At 46.0% G+C, this 19,273-nt stretch overlaps 1 protein-coding gene across 2 annotated transcripts in view; it reads left to right on the top strand.

The window, feature by feature from the left end:
* The window catches only part of man2a1 (mannosidase, alpha, class 2A, member 1), a 245,702-nt gene that overhangs the window by 115,699 nt on the left and 110,730 nt on the right, over positions 1-19,273 (top strand). For both annotated transcript variants that reach the window (XM_038805125.1, XM_038805126.1), the window contains exons 8-9: positions 924-1,101; positions 17,750-17,946. In XM_038805125.1, the coding sequence (XP_038661053.1) occupies positions 924-1,101; positions 17,750-17,946 (375 nt within the window). The remainder of the gene's footprint in view (positions 1-923; positions 1,102-17,749; positions 17,947-19,273) is intronic.

Here is a 19,273-nt window from a genome sequence, read left to right as displayed (position 1 = left end):
CCTGCCAACATACGGGTAAATAGCGGCACACCTCTCCTCCACAGCATCCAGCAATCGGGTCAGTGCCCCCTCGGTGAATCTTGGACCTGGTCTTCTAGTGGCCATCTTCCTGGCTTGACTGTGCGCTAATGCTGTAGAGCCATCTAAATGTAGCCCCCTTGATTGAAGTGATCAGATGACACCTGGGGGTGGAAGAATGAGGTGCTCCACGCCTTAGGCGCAGTGTTTTCACGTGGGGGAAACACTTTTTAATAAAAGTGCCAAAAGATTGCACTCCAGATTGTGCCACCGAGGAAAATGGGATTCCTCTCAATTTTTGCGCTGAAAATGGCACTTTGTAATTTTTGGGGGAAAATTGCTCCCACTATATAAATATAAGCTCTTAGAATCTCCTCATCTTGTCCTAGAAATTCTTCTCCAGTAGTAGTTGCAGCTATTTGTTTTTTATTTGTGTGCTCTTTTGACTCACAAACCTCTGAGGGATGATAGAAGAAAAACGAAAGTAAAAATGAACAAAAGAAAAGGTGAGAATATAAGTTACTTCTCTCATACTTAATGCTGGTTCAACCTTTCAGGTGTACAAATTTGGGAACACAATAAAATTTACCTTATGGAGAAGAATAAAATATTTTGGAAACAAAGAAAATAGACTAAAATAAATAAATGTATGTTTAAAACACAGCACAAGCCCAAACTTAACTCAAAATTGGCTTTCAGTCAGGAAGTTGTAAGTTTGAATCTCATTCTGACTTTTGCTGAAACACCAAAGTAAATAAGAGACCAAAGCAACTCATTGCAGATAAGACACTGAATAAATGCTTCCTCTACATTTGTATTTGCTAAAAGAACACATTGTACACTTCTTTAATGATCACTGTAAACTTAGTACATCAAATATTGTGTCTGTTTTCTTTATTTTGAAGAGCCAAACTCATCTTGGACCAGTACAGGAAAAAGTCCAAACTTTTCCGCACCAAAGTTGTCCTGATTCCTCTGGGGGATGATTTTCGCTACGACCAATGGTCAGAATGGGACCAACAGTTTCAAAATTATCAAAAGCTGTTTGATTATATGAATTCCCATCCAGAGCTCCATGTTAAGGTATGTTAACCATGATGTGGAGATGCCGGCGTTGGACTGGGGTGAGCACAGTAAGAAGTATTACAACACCAGGTTAAAGTCCAACAGGTTTGTTTCAAACACGAGCTTTCGGAGCACGGCTCCTTCTTCACCTGAAGAAGGAGCCGTGCTCCGAAAGCTCGTGTTTGAAACAAACCTGTTGGACTTTAACCTGGTGTTGTAAGACTTCTTACTAAGGTATGTTAAAACCTAGAATACAGTACAAGCACAAGTATATATTTTAATGTAAAGAAATACATTTATATTACCATTTTGTTTTCTGTATAAGATAGATTGCGAAGTGATTTGAAATTCTTATGTTAAGGTTTGCCTCATATAAACTGATGGTTTATATAAAAAGCAAGCATACAAAAATGATAAACAGGAAAAGACCAGTTGTCCCATGCAGTCACACTGCAAACAAGCATCTTTTTTCTTCTATGATAAAAGCAAAATACCGCTGATGCTGGAATCTGAAACAACAGAAAATGCTGGAAAAACTAAGCAGGTCTGTGGAGAGACAAAATGGAGTTAATGTTTCGAATCCTTATGACTCTCCAGAGCTTTTTTCTTCTGTTTTGGTAATTTAACCATGAGTAGACTCGCTCAGTCAACCTAATTCAAATCCCCTACCATCCTTTTATATCTATCTCTTTTGAAATGCATATATCAACATGTAAAACAAATGTGCTATCAAATTTGGTTAACATATATTGAGGAGAAAAATATCATGGCAGTTGGAATGGGTGACAATGACGTTCACAAGCTGACCAAAGAAGGCAACTTCATCTAGCATGGGCAGGTGGTATTTGGGATTGTAAGATATGGAAAGTATGTGGAGTTGGCTAAAGTCTTTAGGGCTTTGAACAACTAGAGTAACATCTGGTTAACTAACATTTCTCCAAAACTATCAATTATACAAGAGAAACATTTTTTTAAATTAAAAAAAAAATTTAGAGTACACAATTATTTAATTTTTTTCCCAATTAAGGGGCAATTTAGCATGGCCAATCCACCTAACCTGCACATCTTTGGGTTGTGGGGGTGAAACCCACGCAGACACGGAGAGAATGTGCAAAATCGGACACATGGACAGTGATCCAGGGCCGGGATTCGAACCTGGGTCCTCAGCGCCGTAGTCCCAGTGCTAACCACTGCGCCACATGCAAGAGAAATATGACTCATGTATTCATAGAATTTACAGTGCAGAAGGAAACCATTCGGCCCATCGAGTCTGCACCGGCCCTCGGAAAGAGCACCCTGTCCCGGTAACCCAGTAACCCCATCCAACTTTTCTGCTCCAGTAGTGGAGGAAGTGGCAAGCCCAGCCTCAAGATTCATTCTGCTCCGTGTGCATATATGTCTAATGAGTTGACCAGTGCAAAATTGTACGTGCTCAGCTGGCCCGTCCCTGAGTGGAAATCACTCCTTTCCACTCCCGTCTCCCAAAGTATATCCAGACCAGGAGATTCCACCCATAATCAATCCAACTCGTCCTGTATTTTCTGAAGACATTTGACATTAAAAGGTAAACATAAATTTCTATACCTTGTCTTTGCAAGAATAGGGGCAGCACGGTAACACAGTGGTTAGCACAATTGCTTCACAGCTCCAGGGTCCCAGGTTCAATTCCTGACTTGGGTCACTGTCTGTGTGGAGTCTGCACATTCTCTCTGTGTCTGCGTGGGTTTCCTCCGGGTGCTCCGGTTTCCTCCTACGGTACAAAGATGTGCAGGTTAGGTAGATTGGCCATGCCAGGTTTGGGTTTGGGCTTAGGTAGGGTGCTCTTTCCAAGGGCAGGTGCAGACTCGATGGGCTGAATGGCTTCCTTCTGAACTGTAAATTCTATGATTCTGTTCCTGGGCTCTCCCCATATTGCCTCGATGTATGAGCCCTCCGAGATGTCCTCCCGCCGTACAGCTGTGATATTCTCCTTCACCAGTAGTGCAGCTCCCCACCACTTTTACATCCTCCTCTATCCCGCCTGAAACATCTATATCCTGGAACATTTAGCTGCCAATCCTGTCCCTCCCTCAACCAAGTCTCTGTAATGGCAACAACATCATAGTTCCAAGTACTAATCCAAGCTCTAAATTCATCTGCATTACCTGTTACACTTCTCGCATTGAAACAAATGCACTTTAGTCCACCAGACCTTCTTTGATCAGCAACCACATCCTGTCTGCTCTTCCTCTCGGTCTTACTGGCCCTACTCTCTAGTTCCCCTTGCTTTGGTTCCCAAGCCCCTGCCAAATTAGTTTAAATCCTTCCGTGTGACACAAGCAAACCTCCCAGCCAGGATATTTATGGCCCAGGCAGTTTAGATGCAACCCATCCTTCTTGTAGCAGTCCCACCTGTCTTGGAAGAGAGTCCAATGGTCTAGATATCTGAAACTCTCCCTCCTTACTCCAGCTGTTTAGCCATGTGTCGAGCTGTACTATCTCCCTATTTCTAGCCTCAGTGGCACGTTGCATAGGGAGTAATCCTGAGATTACAACCCCAGAGGTTCTGCTTTTTAACTTTCTACCTAACTCCCTAAACTGCTGCTGCAGGACCTCATCACTCTTCCTACCTATGTCATTAGTACAAATATGTACCATGACCTCTGTTTTTTCGTCCCCCCCCTTCAGAATGCTTTCTGCCCATTCAGAGACATCCTGGACCCTGGCACTAGGGGGAGGCAATATACTATCCTGGAAGCTCTTTCACGTCCACAGAAGCGCCTATCTGTACCCCTAACTATAGAGGCCCTATAACTATTGCTCTAGTGGTCTTTGTCCCTCCCTGCTTAACAACAGAGCCAGTCGTGGTGCCACCGCTCTGGCTGCTGCTGCTGTTATCCCTTGTTAGGCCATCCCCTCAACAGTATCCAAAATGGTATACTTGTTAGAGAGGTAGGCGACCACGTGGATTCCTGCACTGATTGCCAGCCTCTTCTAGCGGTCACCCATCTGTCTGCCTGCACCTTGGGTGTCACCACATTACTAATAACTCCTGCCTATGACGCTTTCCACTCCTTAATGCTCCTAAGTGCATCCAACTGCTGCTCCAACCTATCCATGTGGTCTGTGAGGAGCTGCAATTTGGTGCACTCTCTGCAGATGTAGTTATCCAAGATGCTGGAAGCATCACGAATCTCCCACATCTCACAAGTGCAACACTTAACCCCACTGACCGACATTTCTATCACCAATTAAATTATTTAAGAAAATTTATTCAACCCTTACCTTCACTTGTCGCTGCAGATACCCGAGGTAGGTCCTCATATCAATTACCTTCCCAGGATGCTCTCTCGATCTCTCCCTGCAGATTAACATTTACAAAGCAAGAAGAAAGAAAACAAAAGAAAAAAGCACCTCCTCCCACTCTGCACCAAATTACCACGCTGCTCCAAATTATCAAGTGTCAATCCCACTCTGGCTGCCTCAGTCAGACTATCTCCCACTTCACGTGTGCAACGCTTAACACTGCGCAGAACGCTGTCTCTTGCAAACCCACCAGATGCCAGTTGGCCAATTGAACCAACTTCCTCCAAGATTCCCAAGATTCACTCGGTGCCAACGAGTCTGTTTTCTCCACTCCAAAGTGCAAAGTGCAGGAACATGCTGTCCTGGCAAGCACTCTTCCGCTTAAAGGGACATCCCAATCATGCATCCTCTAACCAAAAATAATAAAATAAAAGAAATGAGAGCAAAGGAAATATCAGGAAGGACTCTTACACCTTGGTCTCCCCATACCCCACATGGTGAAGTCCATCCTGGAGGGCCACAGATGAGTTCTCCTCTTGTCCATATATCCATGTGCACGGGGAACGCCAGCATTGAATAAGGTAATGAAGGACATGTTGATGCACACTCCCTTGAATACTATTGGGCTTCTCTCGATAAACATTTGAAAGATCCTTGCGTACTATGATAGATGTACCAACAACCCCAATATCAGCCATGACCATCTACATGCAAATTTCCATTTTGAGGTTGGAGTGGCAGAGGGTAATAGATGAGATGCTGGAGGTAGATAGGAGATATGCAGAAGATGGGGATCCAGCGAAGTTGGAAAAGAGGAAGGAACTACAGGCGATCTTTGACCGACTATCTACCAGGAAGGCGGTGCGCCAACTGAGGCAAGCAAGAGGTGCAGTTTACGAGCATGGAGAGAAGACAGGGTGCATGTTAGCGGGTTTTGTTTCAGAGGGAGGCGACAGCAAGGAAAATTGTTCATGTGCGGGACAGAGCAAGGAAGTTGGTGGATCAGATTAACAAGGTCTTTGAGGAATTCTATGAGAGGTTGTACAGGTCAGAGCAACCTGGGGGAGACGGGAGATGCAGGAATTTCTAGATGTGCTGGAGTACCAAAGGTTAGGGGAGGGGGACAGGGTTACATTAGAAGGAGCGATAGTGAAGCAGGAGATAAAAGATATGATTGGGAGGATGCAGTCGGGGAAGGTGGCAGGGCCGGATGGGTTTCCGGTGGAATATTATAAAAAATTCAAGGATAAGCTGGCACCTCTGATGTGGGGGGTGTTTGAGGAGGCGATAGGGAAGGGGGTGTTACCACAAACTTTGGGGCAGGCATCAATTTCCCTGTTACTTAAAAAAGATAATTATCCGACAAAGTGTGGGATGCATAGACCCATATCACTTTTAAACGTGGATGCAAAGGTATTGGCGAAGGTACTGGCAGGTAGTCTGTAGTAGTGCCTCCCGAAGGTGATAGGTGAAGATCACAAGGGGTTTGTGAGAGGGAGGCAGCTCTTTTCGAATGTTAGGAGGGTATTGAATGTGGTTATGGCACCGGCGGAGGGGAAGGCAACAGAGGTGGTTGAGGCATTGGACGCCGAGAAAGCGTTTGACCGAGTAGAATGGGGTACTTGATGGCAGTTCTGGAGCAGTTTGGGATTGGTCCATGATTTGTGGACTGGGTAAAGCTACTGTATAAGGAGCCGAGGGAGAGTGTCCGCACAAAGAACATCAGCTCAAGATCCTTTTCTCTCCACCGTGGGACTAAGCAGGGATGTCCTATGTCCCCCCTACTGTTTGCACTTCCGATTGAGCCGTTGGCCATCATGTTAAGAATTTTGGGGGTATGGAAGGGGATAGTGCGGGGGGGGGGGGGGGGGGGGGGGGGGGGGGGGGGGGGGTAGAGCAAAGAGTGCCCTTATGTGCCGATGACTTATTATATGTGTCGGAACCAAGTGTGTCAAGAGGGGGAATATTGGAACTGCTTCGAGTGTTTGGGTCTTTCTCGGGATACAAATCTAGACAAGAGCGAGTATTTAGTGATGTCTCGACCGGGGGTGGGGGTGCTGCCATTCCGTAGGATAGGGACTCACTTTAGATATCTGGGGGTACAGGTTGCTCGGTGTGGGGGGGGGGGGGGGGGGGGGGGGGGGCTCCGTAGGTACACCGTTTCTAGTTTGGTGGGGCGGGTGAAAACTGATCTGGCAAGGTGGGATGGTCTTCCTCTGTCACTGGCGGGTCGGGTAGAGGCGGTTAAAATGAACGTGTTGCCACGATTTCTGTTTATTTTCCAATGCCTGCCGATTTTCCTGCCAAAGGCATTTTTTAGAGAGATTGAAGGAATGAATACCTCGTTTCATATGGGGAGGGAAGGTGGCCAGAGATAGAAAGGTGCCGCTACAGAGGGGAAGGCAGGCAGGGAGTTTGGGTCTTCCGAACCTGATGTATTATTACTGGGCGGCGAATGTGGAGAAGGTGAGGAGCTGGATCAGAGGGGGTGATTCCCAGTGGGTCAGAATGAAAAAGAGTTTCTGTATGGGGTCGGGCTTAAAGGCACTAGCAACAGCACCGCTCCCGATGGCCCTGGGGAAAAAGTCAGGGAGTCCGGTAGTAATAGCTTCATTGAGAATTTGGAGGCAGTTTCGCCAACACTTCAGGTTGGGGCAGGGTCAAGGGAAATGCCGATTCGGGACAACCACAGATTTGAGCCAGGGTAGTGGGACGGAAATTTTCGGAAATGGGAGGAGAAGGGGATTAAGACACTTAAAGATTTGTTTCTTGGAGGTTGGTTTTCAGGATTGAAGGAGCTCGGAGTGAAGTATGGGCTGGAGCAGAGGGAAATGTTTAGATACATGCAGGTTCAAGATTTTGCCAAGAAGGAGACACAGAGCTTCCCGATGGAGCCGGCCTCCACATTGCTGGAGGAGGTGCTTACAACAGGAGGACGGTGTACGGGCTTTTTGAAAGAGGAGAAAGCACCACTGGAAGGGATCAAAGCAAAGTGGGAGAAAGAGTTGGGAGAGGGTCTGGAGGAGAGGTTCTGGTTTGAGATGCACCGGAGAGTGAATGCCTCCACCTCGTGTGTGTGGTTGGGGCTGATACAGCTGAAGGTGGTATATAAGAACATAAGAACTAGGAGCAGGAGTAGGCCATCTGGCCCCTCGAGCCTGCTCCGCCATTCAATTAGATCATGGCTGATCTTTTGTGGACTCAGCTCCACTTTCCGGCCCGAACACCATAACCCTTAATCCCTTTATTCTTCAAAAAACTATCTATCTTTACCTTAAAAACATGTAATGAAGGAGCCTCAACTGCTTCACTGGGCAAGGAATTCCATAGATTCACAACCCTTTGGGTGAAGAAGTTCCTCCTAAACTCAGTCCTAAATCTACTTCCCCTTATTTTGAGGCTATGTCCCCTAGTTCTGCTGTCACCCGCCAGTGGAAACAACCTGCCCGCATCTATCCTATCTATTCCCTTCATAATTTTAAATGTTTCTATAAGATCCCCCCTCATCCTTCTAAATTCCAACGAGTACAGTCCCAGTCTACTCAACCTCTCCTCATAATCCAATCCCTTCAGCTCTGGGATTAACCTAGTGAATCTCCTCTGCACACCCTCCAGCGCCAGTACGTCCAGTGAGGTGAGCACACCTCACAAGGGCGAGGATGAGCCGGCTCTTTGAGGGGGTAGAACATGTGTGTGAAGGTTGCGGAGGGAGCCCCGCGAATCACATTCACACGTTTTGGTCCTGTCCAATGCTGGAGGATTACTGGAAGGAGGTTTTTAGGGTAATCTCTAAAGTGGTGCACGTGAAACTGGACCAGGCCCTCGGGAAGCCATATTCGGAGTGTTGGACTAGCCAGGGTTGGAAACGGGCACGGAGGCAGATGTTGTAGCCTTCGCCTCGTTGATCGCCCGAAGGTGGATCCTGTTGGGATGGAGAGCAACCTCTCCACCCTGTGCCCTGGCGTGGCGGAGGGACCTGTTGGAATTCCTGACTCTTGAGAAGGTACAGTTTGAACTGAGGAGAAGGATGGAGGGGTTCAACAATTGATTGGCATTATTCATTCTGCACTTTCAAGAATTGGATAACATCAAACATTAGGGGGGGGGGGGTTGGAAGGGTTGGGGGGGGGTACTGTATGTGTTAATGGTGACTATGGGTGATTCCTTTTTGTCATTTGTTTATGATAACATGCGGGCTGCTGTCTGGGGGTTGGTGGGAGGATGGGATTGTTGTTGATATGGGGATTGACATTGTTCGTTACCGCTTATTGTTTATTGTTGGTGGGTGTAAATTTGGGAGAAAATGTGTAAAAAGGAGGAAACGAAAATATTTAAAAAAATATATTAATAAATTTAAGACACCGGGTGCAGCACATATGGAATATGGTGCTAAAAATGCAGAGAAGACACGTAGTATCAGTTCAGTCCATGAGAGGGCAATTCAGGAGTTTGGCAACAGCTTGGAAGAAGCTGTTTTTGAATCTATTGGTGTGTGATGGACTGGTCCGTGTTCACAACTCTCTATAGTTTCTCATGGTCTTGGGCCGAGCAGTTGCCATACCAAGCTGTGATGCAGCCAGATAGGATGTTTTATGATACGTCTATAAAAATTGATAAGAGTTATTCTGGACATGCTGAATTTCCTGAGGAAGTATAGGCGTTGTTGTGCTTTCTTGGTTGTAGCATCGATGTGGGTGGACCAGGACAGATTGTTAGTGATGTTTACACCTAGGAACTTAAAGCTGTCAACCATCTCCACCTTGGTACGATTGATACAGACAGGGGGGTGTACGACACTTCACTTTCTGAAGCCAATGACCATCTCCTTTATTTTGTTGAAATTGAGGGAGAGATTGTTGTCATTGCACCATGCCACTAAGTTCTCTATCTCCGTCCTATACTCTGACTCGTCGTGTTTGGGATTCGACCCATTAGCAAACTTGCAGATGGAGTTTTGCCACACAGTCGTGTGTATAAGGAGTATAGTCAGGGGCTAATTACGCAGCCTTGCAAGGCCCTGGCATTGGGGACTATCGCAGAGGAGGTGTTGTTGTTTACTGATTGTGGTCTGTGTGTAAGGAAGTCGAGAATCCATGTGCAGAGAGAAGAACCGAGTCCTAGGTTTTGGAGTTTGGATATGGGTTGGCTTGGAATATGGTGTTGAAGGCGAAGCTGTAGTCAATGAACAGGAATTTGACATAGGTGTCATGACTTCCAAGAAGAGTTTAGGGCCAGGAAGATAGCATCTGCTGTGGACCAGTTGTGGCAGTAGGCAAATTGCAGAGGATCAAGGCAATCTGGAAGGTTGGAGGTGATGTGTTTCATGGCTAACCTCTCGAAGCACTTCATAATAATAGGTGTCAGGGCAACCGGGCGGTAGTCGTTAAGGCATGTGTATGGTTCTTCTTTGGCATTGGTATGATATTGGTCTTCCTGAAGTAGGTGGGAACCTCGGAAAGGAGTATGAAAAGGTTAAAGATGTCTGTGAACACACATGCCAGCTGGTCCTCACAGGGTCTGAGTGCACAACTCAGGACTTGGTTAGGACCCATTGCTTTCCGTGGATTCACTTTCGAGAAGGTCCATCTAACTTCTGAGGCTGTGACGGTAGGTATGGCCGAGTCCGAGGTTGTTGGGGCAGGTATCATTTGTTCATTGTCTTCCTGCTCAAAACGAGCATAGAATGCATGGAGATCATCGGGGAGGGGTTCTCTTTTGCCAGAGATTCTACTCAGCTTTGCTTTGTAGCTCATTACATTGTGTACGCCTTGCCACAATGGACGAGAGTTCATATCATTAGTCTGGGACTCTAGCTTAATCTGATATTGTCTCTTTGCATCCCTGATGGCCTTGCAGAAGTCGTACCTAGATTTCTTGCATAGGTCAAAGTCACCTATCTTGAACGCCTCAGACCTGGACTTCAGTAGGAAGTGGATTCTGCTCCTATGTCTTACAGTCTTATGGATCGCCTGGTTAAACCATGGTTTCCGTTGGGGAACGCTCGTACTACCTTCTTTGGGCACGCAGTCCTCGACACAGTTAGTGATGAAATCTGTGATGGTCGTGGCATACTCTTCTAGGTTGGCCACTGAGTCCTTCCATTGCCTCGTACAGGCATTGCACGATCTTCTTACCGGATCCTCCCACTTAAGTTTCTGCTTCTTTGCCAGGGGAAGGACCACCTTCTTGTGGTCCAATTTTATGAAATAGGCCGGTGAATGGAGCGCCCTTGATATTTGTGTAGCAGTGGCCAAGGATGTTAGGACCTTGGTGGGACAGAAGATGTGTTAGTGGAATTTTGGCAGTGCACTCTTGAGATTGGCCTGGTTAAAGTCACCGACCATAATGAACAAGGCCTCCGGGTATTTCATTTAATTTCAAGGTTGTTTATAGCGGTGTACAATTCACAAAGCACCTTTTTCACGTCCGCCTGGGGTGGCATGTAGACCACTGTAATGATGGCAGAAGTGAATTCCCGTGGAAGGTAGTACTTCACAGTCAGGTATTCCAGGTCTGGGGAGCGGTAACACATCAGGATCACCATGTCTGAGCACAAATCCCTCCACGTTTCGCCTTGCCTGAGGAAAGCCGTGCGGTTCATCCGATAAATTGAGAAGCCCACAGGTTATATGGCACAGTGCGGTGAGGCAGGGATGAGTCACATCTCTGTGAAACAGAGCACACAACAGTCTCTCACTTCCCTCTGAGAGGTAAGTCTAGGGTTAAGCTCATCCAGCTTGTTGTCGATCACTTGGACGTTTGCCAGGTGTATGCTGGGGAGAGGAGACTTGAAACTGCGTTGTTTTAGTCTGACCTGTAGATCGGCACGTTTCTCTCACTTCCTAGGTCAGTGGTTGCTTCTGGGTCGTCCCGGGTATCCAATGAGAGAAGCCTGACCTTATGAAAGGTAAGTAGTTGCGTCTGGAGGGGTCCTAGGTTGTTGCGATTTTGGGGTCACCAGGGTTCACAGTCCGGTCGGGACCCTGGGTCACTGGTAGAGTCTGTGAGGGTTGGGTCGGGGCGGGTTACGTGGTTGGATTCGGCACCAGCGATCGGGTCGGGCACTCCTGAAATCAGGCCTCAATCTATACCTACTTGTGGGTCCACGTCTGTTTCCCGATCAGTTGGGCCAGGACAATGGGCGGTCCTCTCTTGGTCGGGTCGGACCGAGTCGCGTGGATGGATGCCGGGTCGGGAATCTTGCATTTGAACAAAAACAGCACTGCTTTTTGATGCTTCCTTCAAAAGTTTTAAAAAAGAGGTAGATTTTAAGTCGGATGTAAAGAGGTGAGGGAAAGATAAAGAGGTGCAAAGGTTTAATGAGAAAAATCCAGAGCACATGACTTGGGTCTCGAAGAAATGTGATTTCTGTAACATCTCTCCCAAGTGTTTAATCCAGTTACTGTACTGAAATGCTGAGATAATAGATGCACATGTAGAAAGCTACCAAGGTCTGCACCAGAGCTGCAAATAATCTGAGAGCTAACAATTATCTCTGTATAGACCTTGAATTACCTTGTAGCTACTTGAGTGAAATACAATATATATTTGCTGCAACGTTAATTGCATGCATACCCAATTGTTGTAACTGCACGGGACACATCCAGCTGGGGATGATTGTTCCCCATGCTCATTGGTGCTGCAACTTCCATGCTCCGTGGGCACTGCAGGGGCTGGATTGTTTTATAGACCCTCTTAATCATATTTTGATTTGATGTTTGTCAACTTTCCGTTGCTCTTTGTTTTGTTTAGGCAGTGCCCACCCAGGAGACCCTTTTAATTAGTCCCTGAGTTTGTTTCTGTTAATATATTAAGTTGATTGGACCCTATAAAAGTTCATTGGTGCTGCAAGCTCTCCCACTATGGGGGGAGAGGGGGTAGCTTATTAACACTGATGTAAAGTTCAGCCAGTGTGGGATTCAGCAGGAAGGAGAGAGGACCTGGTGAAATGTCCTGGGCCTTGTGTAGGAAATGTTGTGCCAGAGTGGTCCACTAAGGAGTCCGTTCTTGAGTTTGATGTTGCCCTTGTTTGGGTTGTGAGTGTGGCGTTTTGTTGCCTGGACTGTTCTGGGATTAGTTGGTCATAGGGTTGTGGTACAGTGATTCTGCCTGAGAGCTGACAGTTGCCTGCAGCTGATAATTGACAACTAGAGACACTGGCAGATTGTACGCTTTGGACACAGTGCGGATGTGCATGTTGGTGACTCCGTTGTGTTGGCTGGAGTTTCTGTACGGGATTGCTGGTCCTGTTGTGGGGGCAAGGGCCCCTGCTGTTTTTTTAAAAATGTTGTTTTATGTAATTGTGTGAGATGTGCAGGAAGAACTTAGTGGTGACACCACCACTGGCATTTCGGACAGTACTGTAAGTCTGCTTTTTTCCATGCTGGTGCTGTGCAGAATGTTGGGGTGCTACGGGCTGTAGAGCTGGTCATTGTTGCCACCCTTACTTGGCCCCTCTGCGGCTGTAAGGACCACTGAGCTGATTGGGCCTTGGGTCGATGGGTCAGACACCATGAACACGCCGTCCCGAGGTTCGGCTGCTGGTGACATCGCCTCATGTGTGACTAGTGGGAGTGTCAGCCCAAACCTTATGATGCGGCGGTGTGTACACCAGCCTGTCCTGCTCCCTGCTCCCCCGTTTGATAATGTCTTGTTGGAACCAAAATGCTATTTGTTTTTTTTCCTTTGGCGTCCGTACAATCGTGACCCTAATGACCAATGGTGCCGCCCACCCGCTAGTGCCCTCTCAGTGATCCTCAAGTGTCTTAGCTCTCCGTCCTCTGCCATCATCTCTAGGTGTGTCCCCAGGATACACATCAGAGGTGGAGGCAGCCTGTTGCTTATCGTGCCCTGTGGTCTTTGGTGCCCTTGGCGAGCATCCTCTGGAAGGCCTGGGGCGGCAGGGCCCTGGTCAACTTACCAGTGGCACAGCCTCATTGTGCCATCCTGTTTCACCTGCTGAGCCTGAGACGCGCCATTGTCAGGTGGGGGGCGACTCAGGAGAGCAGGTGATCGCTGTCGTCTCCTGTAGTGAGGCTCCGGGTTGGCCTCCAGCGCTCTCTCCTCACAGTCAGTGCCCATAGGGCCCTAGGGGTCACCTTGGGATGGAGGGGCAGCTTGATTGAGCTCTAAAGGCCCCTGCATTATCTAGCTCTGCCAACACTAGTGGCTCCCCATTTGTCTGCACCATGGTTTCGATGCCCTCAGCGATGCCCCTATAAGACATAGGTGCAGAATTATGCCACTCGGCCAACCGAGTCTGCTCCGCCATTCAATCATGGCTGATATTTATCTCATCCACATTCTCTTGCCTTCTCCCCATAATCCTTGAACCTAGAAGCTGTGAAGTACTCACACTACTCGCATTTCTAATTCCCTATTAGTGATAGCCTTCAGCTGTGTGGCCAAAGGCCAGCACAGTCAGTGGCAATATAATGACCTTCACTATATTACCATGGACAGGAATTTGTCCTGGGGATGTTCAATGGGACGGACAGGCAGCAGCTGACTTTGCTCCCGTAATGGGTATATATGATCCGGGGGGGGGGTGGCATGTCAGACCCAAGAGCACTGAGCCCCTCACCTCCCAGCCGAGGGGCGACCCTCCTACTGATGGCTTACATTAACACTGCAATGAAGTTACCGTGAAAATCCCCTAGTCGCCACACTCCGGCGCCTGTTCGGGTACACTGAGGGAGAATTCTGAATGTCCAATTCACCTAACAAGCATGTGTTTTGGGACTTTTGGGAAGAAACCGGAGCACCCGGAGGAAACCCCACACAGACACGGGGAGAACGTGCAGACGCCACACAGACAGTGACCCAAGCCGGGAATTAAACCCGGGTCTCTGGCGCTGTGAAGCAATAGTACTAACTTCTGTGCTACCATGCCTCTCATCAGAACATAAAAAGTCAACCACATTGCTGAGGGTCTGGAGTAACTATAAGCATGGCTGGGTTAGGATGGAAGATTTCTTTCCTGAAAGGACATTAGTGAACCAGACATTGTTACAAAATTAATTTTGTTATTGTTTTATTTGAATGTATTTAATTATCTGAATTTGGATTCCCCAGCTATTGTGATGAGAATGACCTTGTGTCTCCAAGTCATTAGTCCTGGCATCAGGATTACTAATTCAGTGACATAACTACAATGCTACTGTTCCTGGTAAATTTGATACAAAGAAGTACGACATGCATGAAGTGCTCCTGCACTCTATCACCATAAACATATTAGATTATGTTTTTGAGATGCAGGACTGTTTCAGCTTTTCTTGTATTCAGAAAGTAGCCCGCTCTTACCTGAGGAATACTGATTGTAATTTTGAAACATGTATTGCGGTCATATACATCACTGCAGACCAAAGACTGTAATTCCCATTTATCATTTGTTTTAAATGGGTGTCATTGGCAGACAAGCATTTACTGCCCACCCCTAGATGCCCTTGAGGAGGTGGTGGTGAGCTGCCTTCTTGAACCGCTGCAGTCCCTGAGGTGTAGGTACATCCACAATGCTGTTAAAGAGGTAGTTCCAGGATTTTGACCCAATGACAAAAAGGAATGGTGAAATACTTCAAAGTCAGATGGTGAGTGATTTGGACGGGAACTTCCAGGTAGTGGGGTTACCAGGTATCTGCTGCTCTTGTCCTTCTAGATGGTAGTCGTCATGTGTTTGAAAGGTGCTGCCTAAGGAACCTTGGTGAGTTCCTGCAGTGCATCTTGTAGATGGTACTGTTACACGACTGCTGGTTCGGCGGTGGTGGAAGATGTAAATATTTGTGGAAGGGGTAGCAATCAAGTGGACTGACTTGTCCTGGAGGGTGTCAAGCTTCTTGAAATGAAATGAAATGAGTGTTGTTGGAGCTGTACTCATCCAGACAAGTGGAGAATATTCCATCACACTCCTGACTTGTGCCTTGGACAGGCTTTGGGGAGTTAGAATGTGAGTTACCCACCGCAGGATTCCTAGCCTTTGACCTGTTTTGGTACCGAAGTATTTATATGGCTAGTCCAGTTTAGTTTCTAATGAACCCCCAGGATGTTGATAGTGGGGGATTCAGCGATGGTAATGCCATTAAATGTCAAGAGGCGGTGGCTAAAACGTCTCTTGTTGGAGGTGATCATTGCTTGACACTTTTGTGGCGCGAATATTACTTGCCACATGTCAACCCAAGCCTGGATATTTTCGAGGTCTTGCTGCATTTAGACTTGGACTGCTTCGTGGAGTCATGAATGGTACTGAACATTGTGCAGTCATCAGCGAACATACCCTCTTCTGATCTTCTGATGGAAGGAAGGTCATTGATGAAGCAGCTGAAGATGGTTGAGCCTTGGACACTCCAAAAGAACCTCTCCAGCAATGTCCTGCGACAGATGATTTCCCTTCAGAATGTGATTGGGGAGCCGCCTTCTTGAATCGCGTAGTCCACCTTGTATAAGTACACCCCCAGTGCTATTAGGAAGGGAATTCCAGGATTTCTACTCTATGATAGTGAAGGAACGGGGATTATAGTTCCAACACAGGATAGTAAATGGCTTCACAGAAATATCTCTAACAACTGCAACTATATTCCTTTTTGCAAGGTGGAAATGCCAGTTCTGAATTTTACTGAGGAATTTCACTGATGGCAGATGGCATTCTGCCGCTGGGACACCCAATGCTGCCAGGGGTCCTCCGCATATGAATGGGTGCACAAAATGAGTCCAGGTGTAGCTGTATTTTGACATGAACTGCTTCAGTATCTGTGGAGTTGCCAATAGTTCTAAACATTGTGCGGTCATCTGTGAATATCCCCACTTCTGACCTTGTGATGGAAGGAAGGTAATTGATGAAGGAGCTGAAGATGTTTGGGCCTAGGACCTATCCTGAGGAACTCCTGGAGCTGAGATGATTGACTTCCAACCACCACAACATTCTTCCTTTGTGCCAGGTATCACTCCAACCAGTGGAGGCTTTGCCCCCTGATTCCCATTGAATCAAGTTTTGCTAAGGCTCCTTGGCGCCATACTCGGTCAGTTGATGTCAAGGCCAGTCACTCTCACCACCCCTCTGACATTCAGCTCTTCTGTCCATCTATGAACCTGTAATGAGGTCAGGAGTTGAGTGACTCTGGCAGAACCCAAACTGAGCATCCGTGAGCAGATTATTACTAGGGAAGTGCCGCTTGATCACACTGTTGATGACCCCTTCCACCACTTTACTGATGATTGAGAGTAGACCGATGGCCGGCAACTTTCCACAATGCCGGGTAGAGGACAGTGTTGTAGCTATACTTGAACAGCTTGGCTATGGGTGCGGCAAGTTCTGGAGCACAAGTCTTCAGTACTATTGCCGGATTATTGTCAGGGCCTTTGCAGTATCCAGTGCCTTCCGCCGTTTCTTGGTATCACCTAAGTGAATCGAATTGGCTGAATACTGACATCTGTGATGCTAGGGTTTTTCAGAGGAGGCCGAGTTGAATTATCCACTCAGTATTTCTACCTGAAGATTGCTGCACACCTTTTGCACTGATGTCCTGGGCTCCTCCATCATTGAGGATAGGGATATTTGTGGAACCATCACCTCCAGTGGGTTGTTTAATTGTCCACCACCATTCACGGCTGGATGTGGCAGGACTGCCGAGCATAAATGTGATCAGTTGGTTGTTCGATCGCCTTGGCTCTATTTAATATTTTGCCATTGTCATTTCTGGTGCCTAGGTCGATGTCAGGTGGTCTGTCCAGTTTCATTCCTTTTTGTAGCAGTTGATTACAACTGAGTAGCTTGCTAGGCCATTTCTGAGGGTGTTAAGAATCAACCACATTGCTGGTGTCACATGCAGGTATCCCTCCCTAAAGGACATTAGTGAACCAGACAATTGACTATCTTTCCTAGTCTGAACCGGTTATTAGTTAATCATGTGGAACCTTTTGCCATCTAACAGTTGTTCTTCCAACATTTAATAACTCAACATTGATTCTTCTTTACCTTCCTTTATAAGTTTGTATAACACTACAACATTCTGTTACACCAATTGGACAGTTAATTTTGAAAGCTGATTTTGAAGACCGAGGCATATTTCCAAAACATATGTAACTACTGGCCATATTTTACACAACTCCTGCTCCTCCTACCTCTGTTTCTATTTGTGATATTGCTGTCCATCCATTATATATTGCAACCAAGATATATTGTTGTCCAAGGAACATTTCAGTAACTACGCCTTGTACATTAAGACCACTCAGATTATTAGATGAAGCTATAAAGCAAAAGCTTTGACACATATTTTAAAAAACATATGGAAAATAATCCATCTATGTGTATGATAGGAGATAGAAGTTACTTTTAAATTTGCAATTATTAACCGAATGGATGATTAGTAGTTTGATACTCTGTTTCTAGGCTCAATTTGGAACATTGTCAGATTATTTTGATGCTCTCCATAAAGCTGCTGATTCAGGAAATTCCCCATCATCATTTCCTGTCTTGAGTGGGGACTTCTTTACCTATGCAGACAGAGATGACCATTATTGGAGTGGATATTTTACCTCTCGGCCCTTCTATAAGCGAATGGACAGAGTTTTAGAATCATACCTGAGGTAAATACTTGCAAAGTTTATATATTAGTTATATATATTTAACAGCAGTACCAATTTAGTTTTTTGTTCTCTAGTCTTATTGATAATATGGATGAAATAGTGAAAAGCATTCAATATCAATATTTTGACATTCTACATGAGTCATTCTACATGAGTATTTATCGTAAGTACTCTTTAAATGGCAGCACGGTGGCGCAGTGGTTAATACTGCTGCCTCACTGGGCTGAAGACCCGGCTTACTGTCCATGTGGAGGTTGTACATTCTTCCCGTGGTTGTGTGGGTCTCACCCCCACAACTCAAATATGTGCATGGTAGGTGGATTGGCCATGCTAAATTTCCCGTTAATTTGGAAAAAACGATTGGGTACTTTAAATTTAAAGAAAAAAAAGTACTCTTTTCAAATAACTGCAGGGCTAACTTTTTAACAATAATAATCTTTATTATTGTCATGCACAGGCTTACATTAACACTGCAATGAAGTTACTGTGAAAATCCCCTCGTCGCCACACTCCGGCACCTGTCCGGGTACACTGAGGGAGATTTCAGAATGTCCAATTCACCTAACAAGCACGTCTTTAGGGACTTGCGGGGAGAACCGGAGCACCCGGAGGATACCCACGCATGGGGAGAATGGGCAGACTCCGCACAGACAGTGACCTAAGCCGGTAATCGAACCCGGGTCCTTGGCGCTGTGAAGCAACAGTGCTTACCACTGTGATACCGTGCCGCCTTAATAAATATAGGATATAATAAATAAATAATAAAGGACTTAAATATAGGACCTAAAATTCTTACCACATTCACCCCCACTTAGAAAAGCTTCTGCAGATCAAAGTCTAGTCAGTGCATTTGTTGCAAAATGCTGATCTCAATTATTTTAACTACCACTTAACTCTCATGTTGAAGGTAATTGATATTTCAGGAATTCATGTCAGACATCCACTAAAATGGATGTCTGACATGAAATTGGATATTTCTTCAGTTCCATTTGTACAATCTTCAACCAAGGGGGAGGTTTTCCCTTAGTTTGATTGCTGCAGAGGTCATTATTTTGTCTCTGACATGTGCATCCCTTTGCACTGTGAAACAGGAACTGATAAGGTAAACTCCTTGTTGCTGACGACCTTACTCTCTCCCTATTTTCATCTTTTGGCAAAGTACTATGACAACAGGTTCTTTAAGATTTTGTGCACTCTTAAGTAACATCTTTTAGTATCATTATGAAGAACTTTGGCTCTTGATGAAGCATAGAATATAATTCTCCAGTTGTTTGTTGAGCAGTAAACATATACAAGTTAAATATATCCCATTATCTACATTGGTCTA

The sequence above is a fragment of the Scyliorhinus canicula genome, chromosome 8 (genome assembly GCF_902713615.1).
Source record: "Scyliorhinus canicula chromosome 8, sScyCan1.1, whole genome shotgun sequence".
Classification (NCBI taxonomy): domain Eukaryota; kingdom Metazoa; phylum Chordata; class Chondrichthyes; order Carcharhiniformes; family Scyliorhinidae; genus Scyliorhinus; species Scyliorhinus canicula.
This window is presented reverse-complemented; position numbering and strand designations above follow the sequence as displayed.